The sequence below is a fragment of the Megalops cyprinoides genome, chromosome 13 (assembly GCF_013368585.1).
Source record: "Megalops cyprinoides isolate fMegCyp1 chromosome 13, fMegCyp1.pri, whole genome shotgun sequence".
Taxonomy (NCBI): Eukaryota; Metazoa; Chordata; class Actinopteri; order Elopiformes; family Megalopidae; genus Megalops; species Megalops cyprinoides.
This window is the reverse complement of record NC_050595.1, coordinates 8,459,073-8,482,630: the sequence shown is the minus strand read 5'-3', so window position 1 is coordinate 8,482,630 and position 23,558 is coordinate 8,459,073. Positions and strand designations below refer to the sequence as shown.

Genomic DNA, 23,558 nt, shown 5'->3' with positions numbered 1-23,558 from the left:
GAAATTCTTCCAAGATTTAATGATCAAATAAATCCCACTTTTTACCCAGATGCACTCTGAGACTATAAATAATTCACAGAGTTAATTCATTATTATTTCATAAATTAATTCACGCAGGATTCTTTGGTATGCCACGAACATTGTTGAGAAAAGATAGGACTGGATTTCTCATTGCTACAAGCAAATGGTTTGTGAGTGTGATTGAAGATTCTGTCCTCCCTCACCAACAATTGCTTTTTTTTTGGGCTAGGAATTTTAATACCTGTGTGCTTGTCAGAGGTGGTATAGTTCTCTAGAAGGTGAACAACTGATTACCAAGGCCGTGCTGATCAAGGTTAAACATTTAGGCGTTTTCTGTTTGTGATTAAAGTATTATCTTTCACTGCGTTTATGCTATAGGTCTGACACAAAGGCGACCTTGATTATGTGTGGATTACACTGCAGTCCAAAGTACTAACTTTGAAACTCTGGCCATCAGCTTGTTTCAGTAATGACTAGAATTTACATCTATGACTCCTACAGTTAGGCTACCTTCAAGGAAAAAAAACAATACTTGTAAACAATATAAGTGCGCTGTGCTGATAACATGAAACATTTTCAAAGCACAAAAGAAATTGTATGAGTAAATGTGGGTAGTCTTTGTGTGTGCGTGCGTGTGTGTGTGTGTCGTGTACTGTAATTATCAGGAGAAATAGCGCGTATGTCCATACACAGCCGGCGCTAAGCGGTGCTATAACTACTGTGCTTTGAACACGGCATGTTTTTGATCATGTGACCATGTCCCGTTTTATCTGCTGAAAAAAAGTTTCATTCACACAGTTGGGAACTAACCGTAGCAAGCACACGAAAAGGAATGGAATCAAGGGTCGAGCTTCTAAAGCCAATATGGCACGCTTTCACGGCTTTGGATGTGGACAAAAGTGGGAAAGTATCCAAATCGCAACTGAAGGTACGTTTTGAAATGTTTGTAATTTTGTTTGTAGTTTGGGGCATGATTTGCCAATCTGGGTTTTTGGTTATTTCAAGTGAGTGCTGCACACTGACGCAGGAAACGAGAAAGAGAAGAAGGTGCGCGCAGTTTACAGCTACATCGCATTTTAAAAAGCATGTCCTTGTCGTGAGATTTCAAGATATGATAATAAAATTATTTTGAGATGTTGCCGACATATTTTATTTATATAAATTACAGGCAGACGTGTGCGCGCAGAAAACTATGTCCTTTCGAACGCTCCGAAAAACCTCACAATTGTTAAATTGCTCGTGCTGTCTTGAAGTCATCCCGATGGATGAATTATCATAACAGTTTTTTGGAAAGTGAACAGTAAGTGCTAATGATGTTACCACTTGCCTGCTCTAACCAACATATTTATTTGATATAGGCAGCTAAATGAGTTTGACTCTGGTAATGCACTGGTGTATAAAAATATTTTTGGATTGTTCTTATGTATCAGTTACTGTTAAGAGCTGAAGAGTTTCATTAACGCACTTTATTTGTACTCAGCACCTTCTTGAATGGAGTCACAGTCAGCTAGCTGCCAGGAATTGTCTGTCTCATAATCAGCACTCAGTCACCTGCTTTGTGGTGGACAAGTGTTCAGCAATGTTTTCCTTTTTCCATCTCTTAGCTCAAGGGTGATAGCAGTGTACTACGGAAATGTAAAAATTATTGACTGTAATTTTATATATATATATATATATATATATATATATATATAAAGGGCTAACCTAATCATTCCTGGATTATACAAGTCTGTGATATACTCACATATATCTGTTGTGAGTGACTTCTGTGTCTGCATTCCAAAATTCACGGTGATAGTTAAATGAGTCATAGTAAGGTACTTCATCATTTTTTATGTAGCATACAAATCATTGTGTGAGTGTCAGGGTTAGACATTAAAGCACTGAAACTTGAAGCAGAGTCATTGTGCTCTTGCTGTTGATTGGACAGAAGTTGTGTTGCAGAATGACTGAAAAAAAAACACGATAAAGATGGGAAGTCAACTCTGCAGTTGGAAACAGCAAACGTTCCTTTATCGACCTGAACACATTTTATATTCAGTGTATCTGTAACAGCGGTGACCTGCATAAGTATCATTTTCAAACCATACAGGGATATTTTTAACACACTCTTCCCATCACGGTTCCCTGTCTCCACCAAAATTACATTTACTTCATAACTTTATGTACAGTGTATAGTGAAATACAATTCACGAACCCTTTGAGAGGTGAGCATGGACTTCCGTCCCAAAAAACAACATATCTTTGGAGCTATTACACTGCTGTCTGCATTAACAGGATGATAACATTCTCCCACTCATATTGTAATGATAACGAAAGTTGCTTATAATCTAGAGGAATCTCATCCAGTGTTGCAGAATCACATCAGCAACCTTTGTCTCACATCACAGCACATTTGGAATATTGGTAGCAGGATGTTGAGGAAAAGTCCATTACTAGACAATTGATTAATGCTGTGTCTGATGTCCTCCCCCACTCCCGCGAATAAAGCAGTTTTAACACCTCCCTCAGCTCAGGCTGACATCGTGACACAGTCATTACTCATTGCCTATGTACGCCGGTGTGCCAGTCACCAGGCCCACTGCCCACTGTGTACAGGTTGAGAGCCCCTGGCAGGGGCAGAGAGTTTGACAAGCTCAGCATCTTGTGGACAATATCCAGTCCAGCTTTGCTGCTGCTGTGTGAGCAGTTGTATGCACTACTCAACATTCAGTACAACTGCTACAGGACTTTGTCAGTCTTTCTCCTGTACCCTCCTGACAGAGACATCTTTGTGAAAGTGCTGCCATGCCATTTTCCTTTGGTGTAACACACTTACGTGCAATTTTCCATTTTAGTTAATATACTTTTGTGATAAGAAAAATATCTAGACTCTGGAAGCCCCTTGCAGTAGAGACCCCCATTACACCACAATCCTTCTAATCAAGATTAGATAATGACTTTTCTCTTAAAAGGAATAAGACATTAATTTTCATCATTACTTCTGATTATGGGGCTCCAGATTGGCTCAGTTGGCAAGGGGCTTGTCTTGAGTACAGGCTGAGCCCTATGGCCTGGATTGATTGGTTGTCAAGGTTTCTTCGTCTCACTGCTCTCTAGCACCCTGCTATTTGTAAGGCACCTCCAGGTTGTTTGGATAACATTAGTGGAGAAACTCCTAACTGGCATTGACTTCATTGTGGTGAACTATGGGTCTTGTGTGAAAATAGCCATTGGCTGTGTTTGAGTGTATCAGAACATTGCAGTGGTTGTCACGGTATGACAAGCCTAATTTGTAATTGGCAACTTGACAAATGACTGCATAAAGGAAAAATAATTTTAAAAAAATTGCTGATGATGTCAACTTACACTTCCTCCGTCTATATTTCAGTCTTTCCTCTAAAAGAAGCCTCATTTTATTTTCGGTAAAGTAATGCTCCTGTCTTGACCTCAAAGTAACCTACATTAGTTTAGAGCAGCGTTTCCCAAACCTCTCCTGGAGGACCCCTTGTCCTGCATGTTTTATATCTCTGCCTGCCAAACCCCTGGAAGGACATAAGACACTGGTGATCACATCTGTCAACCTGTTGCACCAAGACTTTTATTGCCAGTACTCTCTAGGGGTTTCTGTCATGGTATCTTTATCACCAGACATTTCCTAAACTGGCTGTCTTCCACTAGGTGCGAGTTTGCACTTCCCCTTTTCAAAGTGTTAAGTCGGAGCAGTTCGTTTAGCAAGATCGATTCAGTCTTCTTACAATGTTCTGAGAGGGAGTTCTGCTCCTAGCTGGGAGCATCATAGACATCGATAAAGGCGCAAAGTCTGAAACGCAGCATATAGAAGAGAAATTAAACAAGGGGTTCTGGGTTTCCTTCTGGAGGGTTAAAAATATGCAGAGATTTTGACAGCTTTGCGTTATCAGGCGAACGTTATCAGTGCCAGCAGTAGATGCTCGGGCAGCAGACACAAAGAGCCGTGATGCCGTCATGCATTTAGTCTCAGAACTCAACGCATGAATAAAAAGTCCTTTCACCTCATCCGTTTGGGTTACCATGCAAGTTAGTAATCATTTGAAACCTTTTGGATTATTTATTTGAAGTATTCTTCAGTTAAACAGCATTTTACTCGACAAAGGCAATGTGTGGACTCAGTTTTACAGGTTCACTTTATCAAGAGAATATTGTCAGGAGCAGACATCTGTGCTTGGGCATCTGTCTTCTTCACGTGTTTTTCGGAAGACAAACATAGTGAATAGCTCTTTTATTATTTATATTGTTTTATCATTACATTTCCATTTATTGATTTGGCAGATGCTTTTATCCAAAGCGACTTACAAGTGAGGTAGAGGACAACACATCATGAATATTACTTGTCTTTCACACATGCACATCTCTAGTAAAAAGTCCACTTCATGTCGGAGTGAGCCCATGTGTGAATACGGCAGGCAACGCTCCGGAGAATTCACTGTGAGCGAGTGGGTGTGTTGATGACGTTTCTGTCATGCGACTGGCGCGAAACCGGAAGAATACAAACATAAACTTCGTAGTCTTTTCTGCGTGCCGGTATATTGCTTTCCACTGTTTCGTTGACATTGCGGATATGTCCAAATACATGCTATTTTGAGTCCAATGATCGTTAAAGAGATAGTTAGCTATAGTTATACTGCCAAAACTTGTCTCTTACGATGATCAATAACGTTGGTTAGTAGTTTATTATCTGGTTAGTAGCTAGCTAAGCTGTAGTTTAGCGATAGGTATAGTGAGATAGGTGAATTGGTGACCTAACATTACATAGCGAACAACAAAAACTTACCTTCCTGTTATAATAAATGTATAATTAATAATAAATTATGTGTACCGGTAGCACCATTTGGATGGCTATGTGTGATTTTTTTATAGGCTACCCAAAAGTACAATAGCTATGTTTGCCTTCTCCTCCTCCGTGACACATTATGTGCCCGTACCACTGAAAGGTAAGATATTGAAAAGAAAACACTTCAACTCGCGATTGCTTTTCGTGAACTCGTCAACAGTTTTCACTCGTGAGAATGCAAGTGGCGTCTAACTGAACAATACCACAAGGAAATCTGGACGTTTCTAAACTCGCAACGATTTTAAGCGACAATGTAACATACTACAAATGTAATTATTAATGGTCGCATACTGGGTACTACACTGAAAATAGCATGCAGTATACAGTATATACTTGTGTAGTACGCAGTATGCAGTAGGCGGTTTCGAATACAGCCACTTTTTTGAAGCATAGTTTTTTCGATTTCTGCTGCGTAGTTTTTGGCGCCGCCCCTCACCTAAACCAAAGCGGAGTATTTCCTGTAGGTGAGAACGCGTCTGTCACGGACAATCTCCTGTTGTGTGCTACATGTGTGAAAGGGCAATTCCGGCCAATTTCCGGACCTGATTCTCCGCACTTTGTCCGGAGTTCATATGTGAAAACGGCTTTAGATACAACTGATACAGCTCTGAAATGGATATAGAGTCCTTTTTATGAACTGCTCTAGCCCTTTGCAAATTGAGCATAGACCTTGGACATTTTCATAATCTTTCCATTGCAAAATAAAACATTATAATCACAAGTTAATTGTGGCCACCCTAGTTCCTTGTTTTTTTTTTTTTTGCTTGTCTGTGACTGCGATGCCAGGAGGACAGCACTATTGCAGCACCAATCGCACGGTCCCCTTATGGTCTGGTTCACCAGTGGCAGTCCTCTCTCGGAATGGGTCACTGACCGTATGGATGATGATTGCATGTCCCTGCAGGTGCTGTCCCACAACCTGTGCACCGTGATGGGGGTCCCTCACGACCCAGTGGCGCTGGAAGAGCATTTCAAAGACAACGATGAGGGGCCCGTGTCCACGCAGGGTTACATGCCCTACCTGAACCGGTTCATACTGGACAAGGCAAGTGCCTCTCCTCCTCCTAGACTCACTAGCTTCTTAAGATGTGTTTGTTTCCTCCTTTCCTCACAAGGGTTATTAACAGCTATTAACAGTTTGGGCAATATTTACCCATGGTGGCCACACATTATGTTAACCTTACACGACTGTGGTCATATACCAGGAAAATAATGTGTCAGTGCTACGTACATATCAAACAAGTACACCTTGTTACATAGTACTTACTGTATGAATGAGAGTCTTATAAACTAACCTTGTTGTGTTTGTTAACACACTAACCTACATGTGTTTATTAATGTAATACTGACAGTACTTTTTAGCATTGAGGCTGACATACAATACTACGTAAAATGTGCTTACGTAAATCTTACTTAGTATTAACATGTAACTTTACAGGCAGAAGGCTGCTGTGCTGTTAAACATTTCCTTCAGTTTTAAAAGCAAATCTCACAGCTGATATCTGTGGCACTAATCACCCAACACGTAACACTGCAGTGATTTCAGCCTTCAGTACATGTGTCCAGTGTATTGCCATGGCAATGTCACAGCTTCAAGGCAGCTTCCAAGCAGCAGGGCCAGCACTGAAAACCAAGCTGTAAAAATGCAGATTTGCTTTCTTTACAATCACACTCTCTGCCTCAGAAGTGCTCAGTGGCATTCACACAGGCAGTCTAGAAGACTCTTTTTAGAAGACTAACAGTAAGATCTGGCTTTGTTGTTTCTCTCTTGCCCTTAAAGTCAAGTGCAATGTTTTGTTGGCAAGGCACAAGTGACAGAAACAGGCTTCAAAAGGGAGGGGTTTTCACAGCTTGCTTCACAGGACAGAAGATTATGCCCTCATTTTAATCATATCTCTTCAGCACTTGCTTTAAGCAACCCCCATGTCCAAAAAAAGGCTAACACAAAAGTGATCACATGCAGTAACCGCCATTCTATAGTCTCAATGTGAAAATAATTAGCGTAATGACAATATAAGCATAAGCAAACCACTCAGAGTTCTTTAAGAGGATTGTTTTAGTTTGGGTCAAAATGTCCAGGTTACTCACTCCCTCTAGCAGAGACTGAAAAGTTCGAAACCCAGAGGAAGCTGTCCCTTGTTTATGTCCCTCACTCCCTCGCAGACTTATTCAGCCAGACAGACTGCTGTTACGGTCATGCATGTTTTATTGTTTCCCAAGTGCACCAGATTCCTCTCGTTCTTTCACTCCTAAATGAATTTGCAGTGCATCCGCTGCAGTGATGATAGACTTTGACCAAAAGACAGTGAGCTATGAAAAAAGACATGAGGGAAACCCTCAGGTCAACATAAGCAGAAGACATGTCCTATCTGGTTATAACAGTTTGATAAGCAGTATGTAAGGAAGAGAAACTTTGACTTATGTTGGTATCATGTACAATATTAATTATTTGGCAACCACATCTGAGAGAGAAAGTTTGTAGATCAGGAAGCTGCACTGCATTCCAGTCTCACCTGAAGACAAAGAAGGTCGGCTTCAGTTTTAAATTACCTATAGCAAAACATACTTGACATAGTTGTTGGCCATTATGACTTCCCCAGGTCAAAGAGAAACCTTGCCCATGTACTGATGTAATGGCAAGTTTTGTCCTGTTAAAATAAGTAACTATTGATGTGGCTGTCATACAATACATTTAAGTTATCTTCTCTATTGCAGGCATGCTTCCCTTGTATCCAGCAATATTTCCTTGAGCACCCAGTTAATGGATGGAAGTCTGATGTCATGTCTCTCAGCAGTATTTACAGCATGTGAAATCAATGTTTTCCTTCTGAACAGCATTATGTCGCCACGCGTCACCTCTCTGGGAGCCGATGTTGTCTAATACGATTGAAACGCTTTCTTGCTCTTTGTCCTCTGTGGTAGAATCCTTCCACAGCAAAATGTTTTATTTGCAATGCTGGGGCCCTCTCATTGAAGACCATGTAGAAAGCACCTCCTCTCTTTACCCTTGTGAATGCAAATGGATATTTATTTAGAGCCAAAAGGAACTACTTAGCCTTAACAAGGCAGCAATTGTTGGGCCAGGGAAAGAAGGAGAACCTCTGTGATTGACAGGGAGGGGGAGGAGAGGCAGGGAATTGTGCAGATGACATCATTAAATGAGGGATTTTTTTTAATCCTGTCTTCACAACAGCAGCTGGTTCCTGCTTCTTCTTGTTCATTAATATCTGACAATATGATATGACACAGCATTTTCTGGTACTTATTTGCAGGTTGTTTTTATTTCTGTAGTAGTGGCTCAGGGATATCTCAATCTGAATAGAATCTGTTGGAGTTCATGCCCTAACCAGTGCTCTGTACCAGTGAGACTTTTAAAAAATTTGAGGTTTGTTGTTTTCATGCAGATCTGAAAATCTTTCTTCTTCTCCAGTTGATATTACAACTGAAAAAATCCTGTAATACACAGGCTTTTCCCATTAAATATTTTTGGAACAGAATATAATTCAGATATATTCCTTTGAAACACTCATGTACTTGCAGCAACCTTTTTCCACTCAAGTACTATTCTCTCGGTGTACCACAGTGAAGCAAGAACTGATTGGAGGATAGGCACACCTCCACTGACGTTATCTAAGCATCTTATAGGCACCTGACGTGTCACAGGAGTGCCAGAGAGAGATGAGATGAGGGAGGCCTGGCAATGAGCCCATCCCTACCCTGGCAGAACAAAGCCAGTAACAGATTGAAGGCTGATGACATAGCTCTATGCAAACCGGGGCCACAGGCCCCAGGCTTCTGTTTGAAGGAGCACCTTAGCTGACTGAGCCAATTAGGAGCCCTTAGTAGTGTGTTATTCTTAGAGTGAGTGTAGCACTCAGTATTTCTGTATTTTACTGTTGTTTTGTTGTACAAGCATCAAGAAAATTGTACCATGTGGAAGGTATTACAAATGTAAACAACATACTGTATTTGAGCCTTAATGGGTAAATATGTAGACAATAACTGTCCACCATAACTGTTTTATAACTTTAAGTCATTGGCACTGCTTGATCCTGTTGTAACTGCGTGAGATTAAAGCACCGCATGTTGCTTTTGACCTGCGAGTATAATTGTTGAATAAAGAGTCTGAACTGAGAGCCACCAGTGTTACACATCTGGAACATCTGGACCAGCATGGGACCAACATCGGTCTCTCTGCTTGGGTGGGTCGCTGAGACTCTCCAGACATCAATAGCACTTTTGGTTCTTTGTTCAGGTCTAGCTGGCAGGCCACCAGATGTGCCCCTTATCGGTTAGATTTTACAGTAAACTTGCCAGCAGTTTCCATGGCAATGTAGCTAACACCAGTGTCAATTAGTGAAGTGCTCACAGAGGACATTGCCCTTTCATACGGCTGGCACCCTTTTGAAACAACTACCCTGCCTTCAGACCTGTCTCCACTGGAAGCTGAGCTGAATATATTTAAAGGGATAAAGAGTATTTTGTTAATGTCTGTTACATATTAGATATCTGGAGTCAGATCATACATATACAATGGAATATTACCACCTCACATTTTAAACAGACGCTTGATATCTTAGCACAGGTCCATTCACATTCAGTTTTCCTCAATAGAGCATGAATACCTGATGGCAGTATGCTGTTGCTGCAGGTCCAGGATGACTTTAACCGTGGGGACGTCAACAAGATGTGCTGGACCCTGTGCTCCCGCAAGAACCTCAACACGAACAACCTGCTTATCAGAGATAACGACTCTTTCAAGCTCTGGTGCATTTTCAACTTCCTGTCTGAGGACAAGTACCCACTGTTCATTGTCATCGAGGAGGTAAGTGTGAGAGCGCTTCTCTTCCACTGTGCATGGCATGCGCCCCTTCTCCTTCCAAGTGTATATCATGGGTTTGGACAGCATGGTGACTGTCGATGTTTAGAAGTTATTCATTGTTATTCACTAGTCATGTCAATAAATACATTTTCACAAAGGGACTTCAGAGGATGTTTAACTTCAGCCTTTGGCTGTATGGACATTCATATCTACTGAACTGTATATTGAAATTGCAATCATGATTTCTAATTCTTAATTTAGATTGTCAAAGGTGTGATACGAAATTATGTCAAGGGCGGTTCTACCGTTAATACGGGTGCACACCATGCAAATTCTGGCAGATAACGATTAAGCAAATCATTTGTTTATTGTGGTTTGACCAACTGTTCAAGTGAACACATCTGTTCTTAGAAGAGTTAAAATAGAATCGTGGCTGAGCAGTTGAACGTGTTCACAGGATTAGAAATCATAGCGCCAACTGTGTCTCCAGATAATGATGCTTAAGTTCTCAGCCTGAAGTAGAACTGCATATACTTTTATCTTTAAAGTATCTCCATAGTTTAAGCTTTCACTTTGAGCGCACGCAACGCTACAGCCTGGGTTCTACTCCAACCATGTCATCAGCCGGTAACGACCGGGAGCCCTCCGCAATTAAACAAATTGGCTTTGTTTCAGTGGTGATGGGGTTCAGTATGTCGGAAGGAGTTGCTGGCCTCACCGCTTTCCTTGTGTCTCATCAGGTTCCTACGGGTGGCTTGGATGACATCAGTGAAGCCACACCCATTGTACAATTGATGCTTAGCTCAGAGAACGGTATTGGGCAACTGCAGAGTGAAAAATAGTTTTCATTTGTATAAGAATGCATCAGAGGATTGCATTTGCTATACCTTAGCACTCATGTGTGAGTACACTGGTTGTCACAGTGAGACTAGCATTTCATATGCAATTAGTGATTCCAAAGCAGGGCTGCATAAAGGGTAAAAAAACATTGAAAAAAGGGATATGCGTAATAATGATAATGATAATGTCTTGACACCCGTAACTGCATGGTGTGCAGTCCACTCACTGTCTTTTGCAAGGCCTTTCTGTGTCTCAGACTTGCCTCATTCAGCCAGCGATGCATACAGTGCATCGGTTAACAACAGTCTGCTCATCTGAGATAAGCACGCATGCAGAGGTTGACTGCAGAGAGGAGTCTTTCTTGTTGCCCACTTGCCTTTTTTGTAATGAGGAGCACCTATTGCACGCCAAGCAGAGGTGGAAAGTAAAAGTCCTACCATGTATTTGCTCTAGCCATTCACTAAACAAGGTGGTTTCACTGATTAGCTCCTCTACCTGGCTGAAGAGTTGTGCTAATTAAATTCAGCTGGTGTAGTGCATGGGTGGAACAAATACGCGGCAGGACTTTTACTTTCTGAAGCCGGGGTGTCCACCTCTGATGCAAAGCTGGTGGAACACCTGCTGCATTTGACTGCTCGTTGTTTGTGCATACATAATCTCAGTTTGGAGCATGGCTGTCACTAGAAATATTGTGTGACCCTTACACACCGCTGGTAAGTGAGGGCATCCTTCATACTGACCTGAGGATCTGTGGTCCCCGTGGGGATGAAGAAAAAAAATACTACTTTCTCAAACGGGTCCCTGTGGTCTTTGAATTTATGTCAACTAGAACTTTATTTTTAGCTTATGTCTGAGTTTATTTGTAACAAGCCCTGTTTATAATACCGAGCCTTTTCCATTGTTCAGCCACAAATACAGAACAGGAAGTAAGTTGCTTCCTGCAGCATTATGACCCCAGAATGTGCATAGTGTGATACTCCTACATTAATGCCACATTAATTCCTGCATTGATGCTGCAAACTAACTTGTCTCAGTGGAAAATATCATCATTTTGGACTTTCTATCTCATTTCTGTGAAAGAATTATTACATATTGCAGTAGAATTAAATGTGGGAGGAAAGTCATTGTTCTCGACATTGTCTCCTCTTATGTTCCATCAGCTGCATACTGTACCAACTATCTGTTGGTACAGTATGCAGTAATGTTCTTGGCGTGTAGTAACGCTCTGTCCTGCGGCTTTAACCATCAGATCGAGTACTTCCTGCGGAAGCTGACGGACGCCATGGGCAGCACCTGGGTGGAGGAGAGGTTTGAGAACTACAAGGCGAACCTGAGCGCCAGGCAGTATCGCCTGAACGCCTGGGAGTTCATTGAGCTCATCGGCATGGGCCACTTCAGCAAGGGAATGCACCCGCAGACAGTCTCCATGGGCATCAATGAGGTCTTCCTGGAGCTCATCCTGGATGTGTTCAAACAGGTGAGTCTCCTGCCCCACCTGACCCCGCTCTGCCCCGCCCTTCCCTGCCTGGCCCTGTCCCCACTGCCATCCCTCTTAGTGCACCCTCACTGCTCGTGAAAATAGGCCCTCCAGAAACGCCCTCTTAGCTGTACATTCAACTTCGCTGCTTTCACATTCACCTAGCATTTGAACTTTCGGTCTCAAAGTGCTCAAGGTCCACATGTGCTCTGTTAAGTCTTGATTTCAGGGCAATTCGAGTGGCGCATATTATTCCACAGTCTTATCCCTATTCCTTGTCATGAGCAGAGCCTGCTGTTGTACAATCCTCAGAATTCTTAGCAACGGCGCAGCCTGTAACGGTATCCCTGCTCGGTTGGTGCTGTGTTGACTTTATGGCTGCAGATGGCATGAATGGCACCCTTTGAGGCTCTGGTTATACCAGCTCTCCCTTGGCCCTGACTGAAAGATCCAGGGTCAGAATGGCAAGTAGCCTCCACTGCCTGGCAACGTCTGTTCTGAGTTCTTACCCCCGGCCAGGGGAGCAGCCAGGGCCTGAACTTCAGCTTCAGCACTGATGACGTAGATATTGATATAGATATATATTGGCCAGCTGGTTAGAACTGTGTACTTAACATTGAAAGTTCTGTATCTGTTGAAGGGAGGACAGGAGGAAAGCAGGAATCGAATATCTGGCTGTAATATACAATATCTGTGCTGAAACATTAGCACATAGCCCTACAGAGAATGTTCTCGTCAAACAGTGAGAGAATAATCCACCTCGGCAGGGCCCTGCTTCACATTGGCAGACATTACTAGTCTGCGTTTCTTTCAAATTGTATACATTAATAAGTAAATGTATACTGCAGAAGCTGTTGAAGTAACGCTTGTGTATTTGTCTTTGACGATGAACTGATAATAGGCACATACAGCAGGTTTACGGTGCAATAAATTAACAGTGTAGGGTCTTCTTGGCCATTAATTGATGTCGAGGATCAAATTCACCAACATCGATATCAATGAAATGAATATGTGGAACCCCACGCAAGGATTAGCAAAAATGAAAGTTACACAGCGCTGTGAGAGAGATGCTTGTGTGTGGAAAGGTCAGTATTCCGGCTCAGTTCTATTTGCACTCCTCGCCACAGGGCTACATGATCAAAAAGGGTCACAAGAGGAAAAACTGGACAGAGCGGTGGTTCGTGCTGCGGCTGCACTCCATGTCTTACTACGTGAGCGAGGACATGACGGAGAAGAAGGGGGACATTTTACTGGACCGACACTGCTGTGTGGAGGTAAAAGGGCTGACTCTTACAAACTAGCAGTGCAGATCAGTTGTGTGTCTGTATATTCCACACATTACACAGTGTTGCTACCACAGTATTGTTTCAGTATTTCTAATATTTATTATGACTACAGTATTATTTTCTTAACTTACTAAATCATTTACAGATAATTTGACTACTAAAATGACTACTGATGTCAGTTGTTTGAAAATTAATGGGCCTACTGACTCTGGCTTAAGAAAATATCCTCTTAATGTGTTAGTTTAGGCTTGACAGGCCTCACTGGTTACTTGACGAGCTACTTAAAGAGCAGCCAGAGGGTGACCTCAGATAACATTGGTGAGACCACAGTTTTATCTCGCCAGGTCACTGTGGAGGGTGGGCTTCTCTCAACAAAGACATGTATTTCAATTCGCGGCCCACCTTAGTGCCCCAGCTTCCTGAGGCATTGTTCCGTTTTATCAGATTGACCCAGACAAGGGCGCTGGGGGCGATCTTAAATTACCTCCTCTCTTTGCAGTCTTTGCCGGACAAGGAGGGAAAAAAATGCCTCTTCATCGTCAAATGTGCCGACAAGAGCTTTGAGATCAGTGCACCTGACAAAAAGAAGAAGCAGGAGTGGATTCAAGGTAGGAGATGATGGAATGGCATCCTTGGATGGGGAGGAACTTAAAAATGAAGATGAACAGGTTCCTGTAGCCATTTTTTCTGCCAAGTAGTTGGGTTACAGTTGACATAGCTGACATGGAAACAGTACTGAAACCCTGACCACATGCAAGGCAGAATTACAGTGTGCAGTTCTGCTGTGTGTTAATTACTGTGAGAGCATTCCAAAGAAGCACAAGAAAACAAGGGTACAAAAGTACATGAGGTAAGGTCTTCTAAACAGCGCTACACACAGAATACAACAGACCACATCTCAACATGTGCCAATATGTCACATAAAGTACAGATAGTACGACCAGTGCCATCCCAAAAGCAGAATAGGTGCTACAGTGCATAAAGTTAAACATGTACAACCATACCTCAGAGTAATGTGGCAAGAAACATTTAAGAAGATCACTGGGCAGGGTAGCTAAGATGCAACCTGACAACAAGGGTGTTGGTTGTGCAAGGAAAGTGACCTGTCCTGTCCGCTGTCGTGACTGCCACGGGATGCTCAGGCTACGGTTTTAGGGGTCCTGACTGTGCCACTCCCTGCCCCCCCCCAGCCATCCAGAGCTCCGTGAACCTGCTGCGCCTGGGGCTGCCCCCCCCGCACCGTGAGGCCCGACAGAGGCGCCGGGAGCTGCGGCAGAGGTTGCAGGCCGAGCAGGACCAGCTGGAGGAGAGGATGAGGGAGCTGCAGGTCGCCAACGAGCGCAAGCAAAGGCAGCTGGAGGCCATGAGGAAGGTACCGAACCCCCCCCCAAAAACCCCCCCCCCCCCCCGGATCCGCCACACGTGCGTGTGCCGTGTTCACCCCCTAGTGCTGCTGTGCTGTCTCTGAAAATAGCAGCCGCCTCTTTAAAAGCCTGAGACCACGGAAGTAACTAGCCGGCCAGATTTATTGAGACATATTGCTCTTAACCCGACTATGCAAATAACAGGAATAAGTCAAATTGGTGGGATTAAAAGAGGGACCGGCTGCATGCTGTCATATAAAACAGAGCACGCAATTATCCAATATGCATATTATAGGGAGTAGCCTGTAATTAAAACGCAAACTGTAACAGAGATAAAAATTTTCTCGGAAGTTACACATGTCACGCAGGATGACCCCTGCCCAGGTGAGGGTGGTGCGGGGGTGAAGGGTCAGTGCAGGTGATGCTTTACCTGAGAAAGCCAGCCACAGATATTAACACATCATGAAACAGTGAATGATTGGGCAGAAAGCACAAAAACCCACATGAGAGTTTGTTTCAACAAATCCTGGGACAGAATGAAGTTGGGTCACTGAGTGAGGGGTGCACCTGCTGTGTATGGCAGAAAAGAGTCTAGTCTAAAAAGACTAAAAGAGTTTAGACTAAAAAGACTGAAAAGAGTTTAGTCTCAGCCATGTCAGTTCCTCTGGACGTTTTCCAACATAACACAGCCTAAAGCACCACATATCACGGATGGTTTGTGTTCACTTATTAAATAAGTGAACAATTATTTTATTGGAATAAGAAGAAAGAACGAAGGAAGGACTTTGAAGAGGGATGTTGCACAGTCGGGGAATGTATTGTCAGGGAGTTTTGTTCAGGCACTTGGTAGTGTGAGCAGTGCAGCAAGGTGAATGTCCCTGAATACATCCTGTCCTGGACTGATACTGAGAAACACCTGAAACAGAAACTGGTATCACAGAAGTTCTTTTGTTAGCTTGCTGTTTACAATAGGTTAAGTTTCCATCCCTCCAAACCTCCAAACCTTGCACTGTGTCCTTTGAGGTGTCAGTAGTAAGTGTGAGAATCTGGGTGTGGCTCTTGAAGGGGGGGCGGGGGGGGCGCATTTTTCTCAATGCTCAACCTCTTTGCTCAACACCTTTGATCATTTACCCTTTCATGTTTATTGTGTATCCACAGCATCTTATTATTCATTACCCAGCTTCACTTCATTGGGAATTTGTCCTTGAGAAAAGGACCCATCCAGAGCAGTACACCCTTTCCTGTTTTAATCATATTAATACACGGCTCTCTGACAAGCAGCAGTACCACACACCTAAAACTGATGATGTCTTTCTGCCAGTATCTCACCGCATGTGGCTGTAACTAAGATGTGGCGCATTGTATGTAAGCAAAACTTGTCACTTACTTTGAAAAGTAAATAGTTGAAAAATTTTAAGAGACACATTCGTCTTTAAAGGAGTCAATAAATGATAAAGTCCACTGTATTTTATGTACCACTACAACTAATAACCATATCTGTTTCCTTGTTACCTGTAACAGTTAATGTTTCAATTAAAATGTGAACGATCAATTTGTAGGATGTTGGCAGCCTACCTTGTTATTGAGGTAATATTTTTTGAATTCCTAAATAAGGAAATTGAGCCAAACTGTTTGGGTAGGGAACTCACAGGCATGATGATAACCAGCTGATAAAGTGCACAAGCAAACAAACATTAGAACTGTTGTGACAATAAGTTCCCTTATTGTGGGCTCAACTGTCATTTGAAAAGGGCTGAATGCCAACAATATTTCACTAACATGAGGAACCCTGTCCTTCACATTCCCACTACAGAGACGTAACTCACAGGGCTGGACTAGGGAGGTCATTCTAATTACACCAGAGTACACAAGTAAACAGTACCTATCGTTTCAGGCATTCCTCATAGACCTGCTACACTCTGATTCATCTGTGAGTTCCAACTTACTTAGTGCAGGAGTTTCTCACAAAAAACCTTCACAGCCAGGTAACAACAATCACAAAGGTTATAATTCTGAAGTGGTACCATTTCCCGCTTGAGAGGTAGGCCTGGATATGTATGCTGATGTTTGTCAAAGGGGTCTCTTCTTTAAATGAATGGGTTTTCCTGAAGAGGAATTTTAGTGGACCACAGTTGCCATTGTGGCTGGGTTACCAGTATTAGACTCTGAGTTGAAAATGTTGTGTTGGGTAAGCCAGCCACCCACCCACCTCCCCGCTGTCAGGTTGTTTTTCTGACAGAGAAATTCACTGTTTTTGTTTCATTTGCTCTTTATACCAACTCTCCCTGGAGCTGTTTCACTTTCATGAATGAAGTTCTCAACAAAAATGGAGAACAATATTACAACAAAACGCAAAAGCGATCATGGCCTGTCAGGTATGATACGACAAGGACTGTTGTGGTGTGAGCAGAGATACACTACAAATAATCATTAACCAACAGTATTTTCAATATGTTATATTGCTTAAATGTTTAGAAATATTGATACATGAGTTACAGTCTAGTAAGTCTGATAAGCAGGTTTTTATCAATATGGGTTGTTGATAGCACATGATAAGTCCCAGTATCTCTGTATTTATGTAGCTGGGCAGATGTCTAGTGACCGCTTCCTCTGTGCACCTAAAGCAGCAATGCCTTATAAGAAATGATTTCACCCTTCGGTGGTTTCAGCTCAGCAACTGAGGGGAGGGTCATGTTAGGAGAGGCAGCAGCAGGGGTGGGAGGTGTTTTGGGAGTCGCTTCTGTCAAATGTCGGTTTCACTTCCCCCCCCTGCGTGACTGAAAATAGAATGGCCCTTCATCCATGTGTTAAGTGGCGCAAACATCAAGTCAGACCTTTGACCTCATGTCAGTGCAGCGTGAGGCAGTGCGGAATGTCCTTCATGTGCTGAAAACATATAAATGAGTATACATTTACATTTACATTTATTCATTTGGCAGACGCTTTTATCCAAAGCGACTTACATAGGTTACAGTTGTTTTACAATGTTATCCATTTATACAGCTGGATATTTACTGAGGCAACTGTGGGTTAAGTACCTTGCCCAAGGGTACAGCAGCAGTGACCCAGCGGGGATTGAACCAACAACCTTTCGGTTACGAGTCCTGCTCCTTAACCACTATGCTACACTGCCGCCCACACGCCGCCGTATACCTGCATGTGCCTGTAATGTTCCCAAGTGAAAACGTTTAATATGTGGAAGGACACATTTTGGAATCACTATGAGGGAAGGCGAGGAGATTAAATGCTTCGACTCATGGTTTAAAAGCTCCCAAGTGGAAAAAAAAAGTTTTTTAGGTCTTCATCAGACCATATAGGTCAAAACACTATGTTCTCTTCTTTTAAATAGATTAATAAGTTGGGAACATTTTAACCACTGTCCTCTCCTTGAATTACTTTGTTTTCATTTTCTTTGTCATTTAGTTGTATCATCACAGGGCTGCATGTGCTCTTTTCACACTTGGGGTTTATTTGAAGAGAACCAAAACTCTCATATGTAAAATACCCTGGTAGACAGACACCTGCACAGAAAGTATTAATGACCATAAAGAGAGTTCATGAATGCACTAAAAATGTTTGCTGTCATTGGGCTTAACTGTGAACAACGTTTTTTTTCTCGCAGACATGCTAACGTGTATGTGTTTTTGTTATTCTTCCTATGAAAGCCACGGTACATACGTCTTTTTTTGGATTCTCTTGCATATTGGGCACATGGTTCTGTATCAGTATGTTTCCCAGAAAAATATTGCCGTGAGGAATCTGGCGGTTCCACTGGGTAAAAGATGACAATATAGTGTTTTCCCCTTGTGTTTCCCTAACCAGCTACCTATCATACGTGTGACTGAAATCACTGTTAAGCTATAGCCAGCTAATAGAGCTTTGAAATAGCACTACAACCTCTAGGCTATTTTAAAGTGTGATTTACTTGTTTCCTACTTGTTGGTTTAAATACTTCTGTATGTTTATTCATACTTTTATATATTTATTTGTATATTTATTTCGAAATTTCATTAAAAAATGACGTGAAATTACATAAATTAAATAAGTATTTAGACCTGGAGGCCTTGCCATGTTCGCTTCAGTGAGAACCAGGCAAAGTTATATAGGAAGTCTCAGTTAGGATTGGGACAGGATCATCCAGAAGGCAGGGGGCTTTGAATCACAGGCCAGCTATCCAAAATGAGGTACTGAGTCATTTTGTCATTTAGTCTTCAACTGAGTCTTCAGTTCTGCTCTTATCTTAAATGGTAGCTCTTAAGGTGACATATTTTGATGAAGAGCATTTTTTTAACTTGTGGCCTTGTTTTAGAATGCATATTATTCTTATATGTATTGTGAGAGCTCTAAACCTCAGTATATGTCTGTGAAATTAGATGTATGTCACTATTGGATTTATTTTTGATGTATGATGATTGATTGTCCAGCCTAAAAAAGGGGGCAACACCAAGCATGGCAAATAATACCAGCTCTCTGTGGATGTTCATTGACAGAAACAAGCAAATACAGGCAACTAAAAAAAAACTCACAAAAGGTGTTTTCACAGTGTGCAGTTGGCATCTCTGAGATGACTTTCTTCAGAGACACTAAAAGGCTCCCCTAACTTAGCAAGGGGACAAGCGCTTTGTGAATGTAGCTTCGCTGGCCTTTTGTGGGAGCGGCTGTTGTTGAGGTCTCCCTGGCCTGCCGACACAGGCTCCGGCTCAATGCCTCTACTCTTTCTGGGCATCTGGCAGAAACTGCAGGACGCGGCAGCCAACGCAGCCGAGGAGGAGTACAGGAGAATGCAGACCCAGAGGGAGCTGCAGGAGCGCTACAGAATGGACCTGGAGAGGGAGAAAATGGTGAGTACCCACAATCCCCTGCTCCATTCCCCACTAACTGTCACATTCAGAATTCTGCTGTCCCAGTCTGCAGGAAGTACCACCACAGAACAAATCTGACGAGCATTACTCTGTTGTGGCTTCAACAGTGACCCTCCCAAATAGCCCTGTAGATAGAATTATCACTTCACACAAGTAACAGACCACCACCCTTTGGGTTACAAGCTATGTGCCTAACCGTAATACCACACCACTTCTTCATGCAGGTAATTATTTATCCCCTTATTAAATGTTCTGGACTCTTCATCAGTTCTGCAATGCAGCAGTTTGCTCATTAATATCTGGCTCTAGGGTAGTTTACACTGTAACAGATCTCATAAGCACTACAAACAAAAAGCACTTTATCCTCTGTGTGAAAAGCCACCTAAACCGAGCACTGGATCAGTGAAATATCCATGTTCCTGTCAAGGTCTGTACATTTTAGGAAGTACCTACTTTAGACCTCTACTTCCTTATTTGTAATTCTTGGAAATATCAGTTTTGCACTGTGAACAATGTATCATGTTACCTATTTTTGTCTTTATCTAGGACAACCAGGACTGCTTATTATATTGTATTGTGTAATTCATTGTGTGTACATTTATACAGTAGGGTATGTAATGAAACAATTCCTTTAAAAGCCTTTCTTAAGCTTACCGCAGGGTTAGTCCTAACCTCCAGGAGTTCTAGTCGAGCAGTTCTGGAAAAGTTTTTGGCTTTTTGTTTTCATCTAGCTGACTGTGTGAGGTACAAAGAAATTTACCATTCAGACCTCATCATCCATATTGATTATCTGTTATATTGGTTATCTGTTCCTGTTCCACTGTGTTTATTCCAAGCCAGTCCCTTCATGGAAGGCATCCTAGAACTTAACTGTTTCAGACAGATCCAAATTATGCCTGCTGGTCTGAGATCAGCAATGTGGGGTGCAATGTCTGGCGCTGGTGACATCGTGCTGTGTCGCTGTGTGTGTGTGTGTTCTCAGGTGCGTCAGCAGATGGAGGCTCAGGTGGCCCAGAAGTCGAGCGAGCTGGAGCAGTACCTGCAGCGCGTGCGGGAGCTGGAGGACATGTACCACCGCCTAGAGGAGGCGCTAGAGGACGAGAGGCAGGCCCGGCAGGACGAGGAGAGGATGCGAAGGCTTCAGGCCAGGTCAGAATCCGCACAGAGACACTCGCACCGCCATACATACACCCCCTCACACCTGGACACACACACAGCCTGTCTGTGTGCGCGTCCTGCGTACATGTGTGCGCGTACGCATTGCGGTGGACGCGCGTACCCTCATCCCTGCAGGCTGCTGGAGGAGGAGGCGGCCAAGCGGGCGGAGCTGGAGCACATGCACCTGCAGCAGCAGAGGGCGCTATCCCAGACGGAGGCCGAGAAGCAGGAGCTGGAGAGCGAGCGGCTGGCTAAGGAGAGGGCCCTGCAGGCGGCCATGTTCCAGCTGGAGCAGCTGGAATGCGAGAGGAAGGGGGCGCTGGAGCAGTATGAGGTGGGGGGACGCTGACCACCTCACCGCCTAGCTGGTGTGGGAATGTTACAGCAAACTATTTCATGATCGGTGTAGATACATTTTAGCTTTACATGAATCAAATTAACTTAAAAAAGAAAAGTACCGATACTTATTTCTTCTCCTCGATGGCAAGAATTATTGAGGTTTACACTTCAACAGCTACAAAAATTACCCTACTTACATGTGAATTATTGAATTTCACAATTGCACTACTGACATAATATTGCAGTCAGTGAGAGACTCCTGTTGCAATTACTAGTTTCTCATGCGAAGGCCTCTCTCTTTTGGTGCTGTATGTGCAGTGGTCATCACAGCTTTGTCTCCCAAAGTTCTGCGGAAGGCAGTGGATCTGTCTCTGTTTCTCTGTTTCCTGGTAGCGTGCAGTGGCTGTTTCACATGTGAAGGAGAGCTGTAGGGTAATTTTTGTTGTGACTCCCTGGGTTTCAGTTAAGCAATGAGTCAGAAACAGTTCCCTCGACCACAACCTTGAACTGAACTGTTAGCTGGACTTCCTGACTTTGCAGAACTATCCAAAGAACAATCATGTGGTCTGTCATCACAGTGTGCCACATCCCTGTATTCTGTGGTCTGTCAAAGTAGAAAACCCTCCCAGTAAGGCTGTCTTCAGAAAGTGCCGATCCATTCTATTCATCTGCAAAGGCTTTTGGAAACTGGTTAGGGTCGCCATCTAGTGGTCACATAACATTATATAATAAAGCTGAAGTGTACCATGTGCTGAATTCTCCATTCAGATATTTGTTTTCATTTATTTTTCATTGTTTTAAATAATCTGTGTTTCATGAATATTATTATTAGGTTTTAAAAATATTTTTATATTTTTACAAGCTGAATCAAAAACACAATCACAGTAAAAAAAATTAGGAAGATACATTGTCAAAAGGTCAATACATTACTGCCATTTAGCAGACACTCTTAGCCAAAGCAGCTTACATGTTGTCCATGTATAAAGCTGGATATTTGGGTCACGTACCTTGCCTGTGGGTACAGCGCCTGTACCCCAGCTGGAAACTGAACCCACAGCCTTTTGGATATGAGCCCTGTTCCTTACCACTACGCCACAGTGCCGCAGCAGTGTGAGAACAAAGGCTGGTTTGGTGGAAATGCTTTACATAGTAGACTTACGCCTGGTGTTGTATGTTCGTGTTCAACAGGAGGCGATGAAGAAACTGGAGAAGGCGGCCAGTAAAACCAGGAACTGGAAGGACAAGGTTGCCCACCACGAGGGACTGATCCGTCTCATTCAGCCAGGTAAGGACACAGCAGGGCAACGGCTTCAGAGCGGATGTGCTGACCACACCCTCCCGCCTCACCCTGCCCCCCTCTGTTATCTCGCAGGGGCAAAGGGGCCACAGAAGATCACTAACTGGGGGCCTGCAGCCTTCACTGAAGGAGAGCTGGACCTGAGGGAGAAGGAGTGGCAACAGAAGAAGAACAGACACGACCCTGCCCAATAGGGGACCATTCCTGCATGACGCATAATGCTCTCTCTCAACGTTGCTGTGGCGTTGTTGCAATGTTGTTACGTCGCCTCGACATAGCAGAGAGGTTATGTGTTAAATGTAACATTCCCAGTTATGCACCAGCCACAAATACAGAGCTGTGGAAAATTCAGCATCTCACTTACAGCTAGTAGTGTAGCAGAGAGGTTAGGTAGTGTACCATGAAGGTCATAAGGATGGGGAGAGGGAGATGTTGTGGGTTTTAGTGAAGCCAATGACCTAGAACTGTGCATTAGTTACCACAACCACACATGATATCATAGCGTGTCTGATTTGTTAAGGCTTATTTGCAGCTGTTTTGGAGAAATTTGATACTTTTCATTTGTTAAAAAAACACATTCCATATTTTTGAGGGTTTTTTGTCTTTTAACTGTGATTTTTTTGTATTCTATTTTCTGTAACCTTGGTTGCCAAAATGTTCAAAGGATAAATTTGACAGTCTTATTATTTCAAAAGAAGATTTCCCTGCTGTTATTTACAGTATATGAATGATCTGCCTAATATTGCCATTGTTAAGTTATTCTTAGTTCTGTAGGTGTTATAGCAAATACAATAATTTATATCTCAAAACAAGTTAACACCCATGCCTTAGCTGCTTCTGCCACATCACATTACATACTGAGTGTTTGTATGTACTATAGTCTTTAAATCTTTAAATCTTGACTAAAAATAAGGTGACACTTGGGGAAGTCTGGCATGTTGTTGTGGTTTGTACAGTGCATTTTCTAGTTAAGGACCAAATAGAGTTTTATATTATGGTTTTGAGAAGGAGGTCATTTGTCAAATAGTACATATTTCTTATGACTTTACATTTGTGCTTGTTAATTTCTTTTGTATTGTGCTGAAGACAAATGTTTCATAAAACAACAATCCCTCTGACATAATACTAATGCAGAAAATAAAACAACTAAATCCCCAATGTCAAATGTGCAATGTGTATTTTAGAGTACTGTCACAGGTACAGTACCAGTAAAAGGTTAGGACACACCTACCCATAGAAG

General features: G+C 42.7%; 1 protein-coding gene across 1 annotated transcript; it reads left to right on the top strand.

Annotated features, from left to right (window-relative positions):
• The first annotated feature begins 853 nt into the window (after positions 1-853).
• Positions 854-22,732, top strand: LOC118788126 (switch-associated protein 70-like). Its single transcript, XM_036544005.1, has 12 exons — positions 854-949; positions 5,778-5,918; positions 9,525-9,698; positions 11,785-12,012; positions 13,140-13,286; positions 13,798-13,906; positions 14,489-14,670; positions 19,396-19,503; positions 20,507-20,673; positions 20,818-21,016; positions 22,210-22,306; positions 22,394-22,732. The coding sequence occupies exons 1-12, from the start codon at positions 854-856 to the stop codon at positions 22,510-22,512; spliced, it is 1,767 nt and encodes a 588-aa protein (XP_036399898.1). The 3' UTR covers positions 22,513-22,732.
• The last annotated feature ends 826 nt before the right edge of the window (positions 22,733-23,558 follow it).

Excerpts from the sequence above, each read along its gene's own strand:
- LOC118788126 (XM_036544005.1), top strand. The coding sequence starts at position 854 with ATGGAATCAAGGGTCGAGCTTCTAAAGCCAATATGGCACGCTTTCACG. Across the intron at positions 13,287-13,797 it reads ACCGACACTGCTGTGTGGAG|TCTTTGCCGGACAAGGAGGG; the intron begins GTAAAAGGGCTG and ends CTCTCTTTGCAG. Across the intron at positions 13,907-14,488 it reads GAAGCAGGAGTGGATTCAAG|CCATCCAGAGCTCCGTGAAC; the intron begins GTAGGAGATGAT and ends GCCCCCCCCCAG.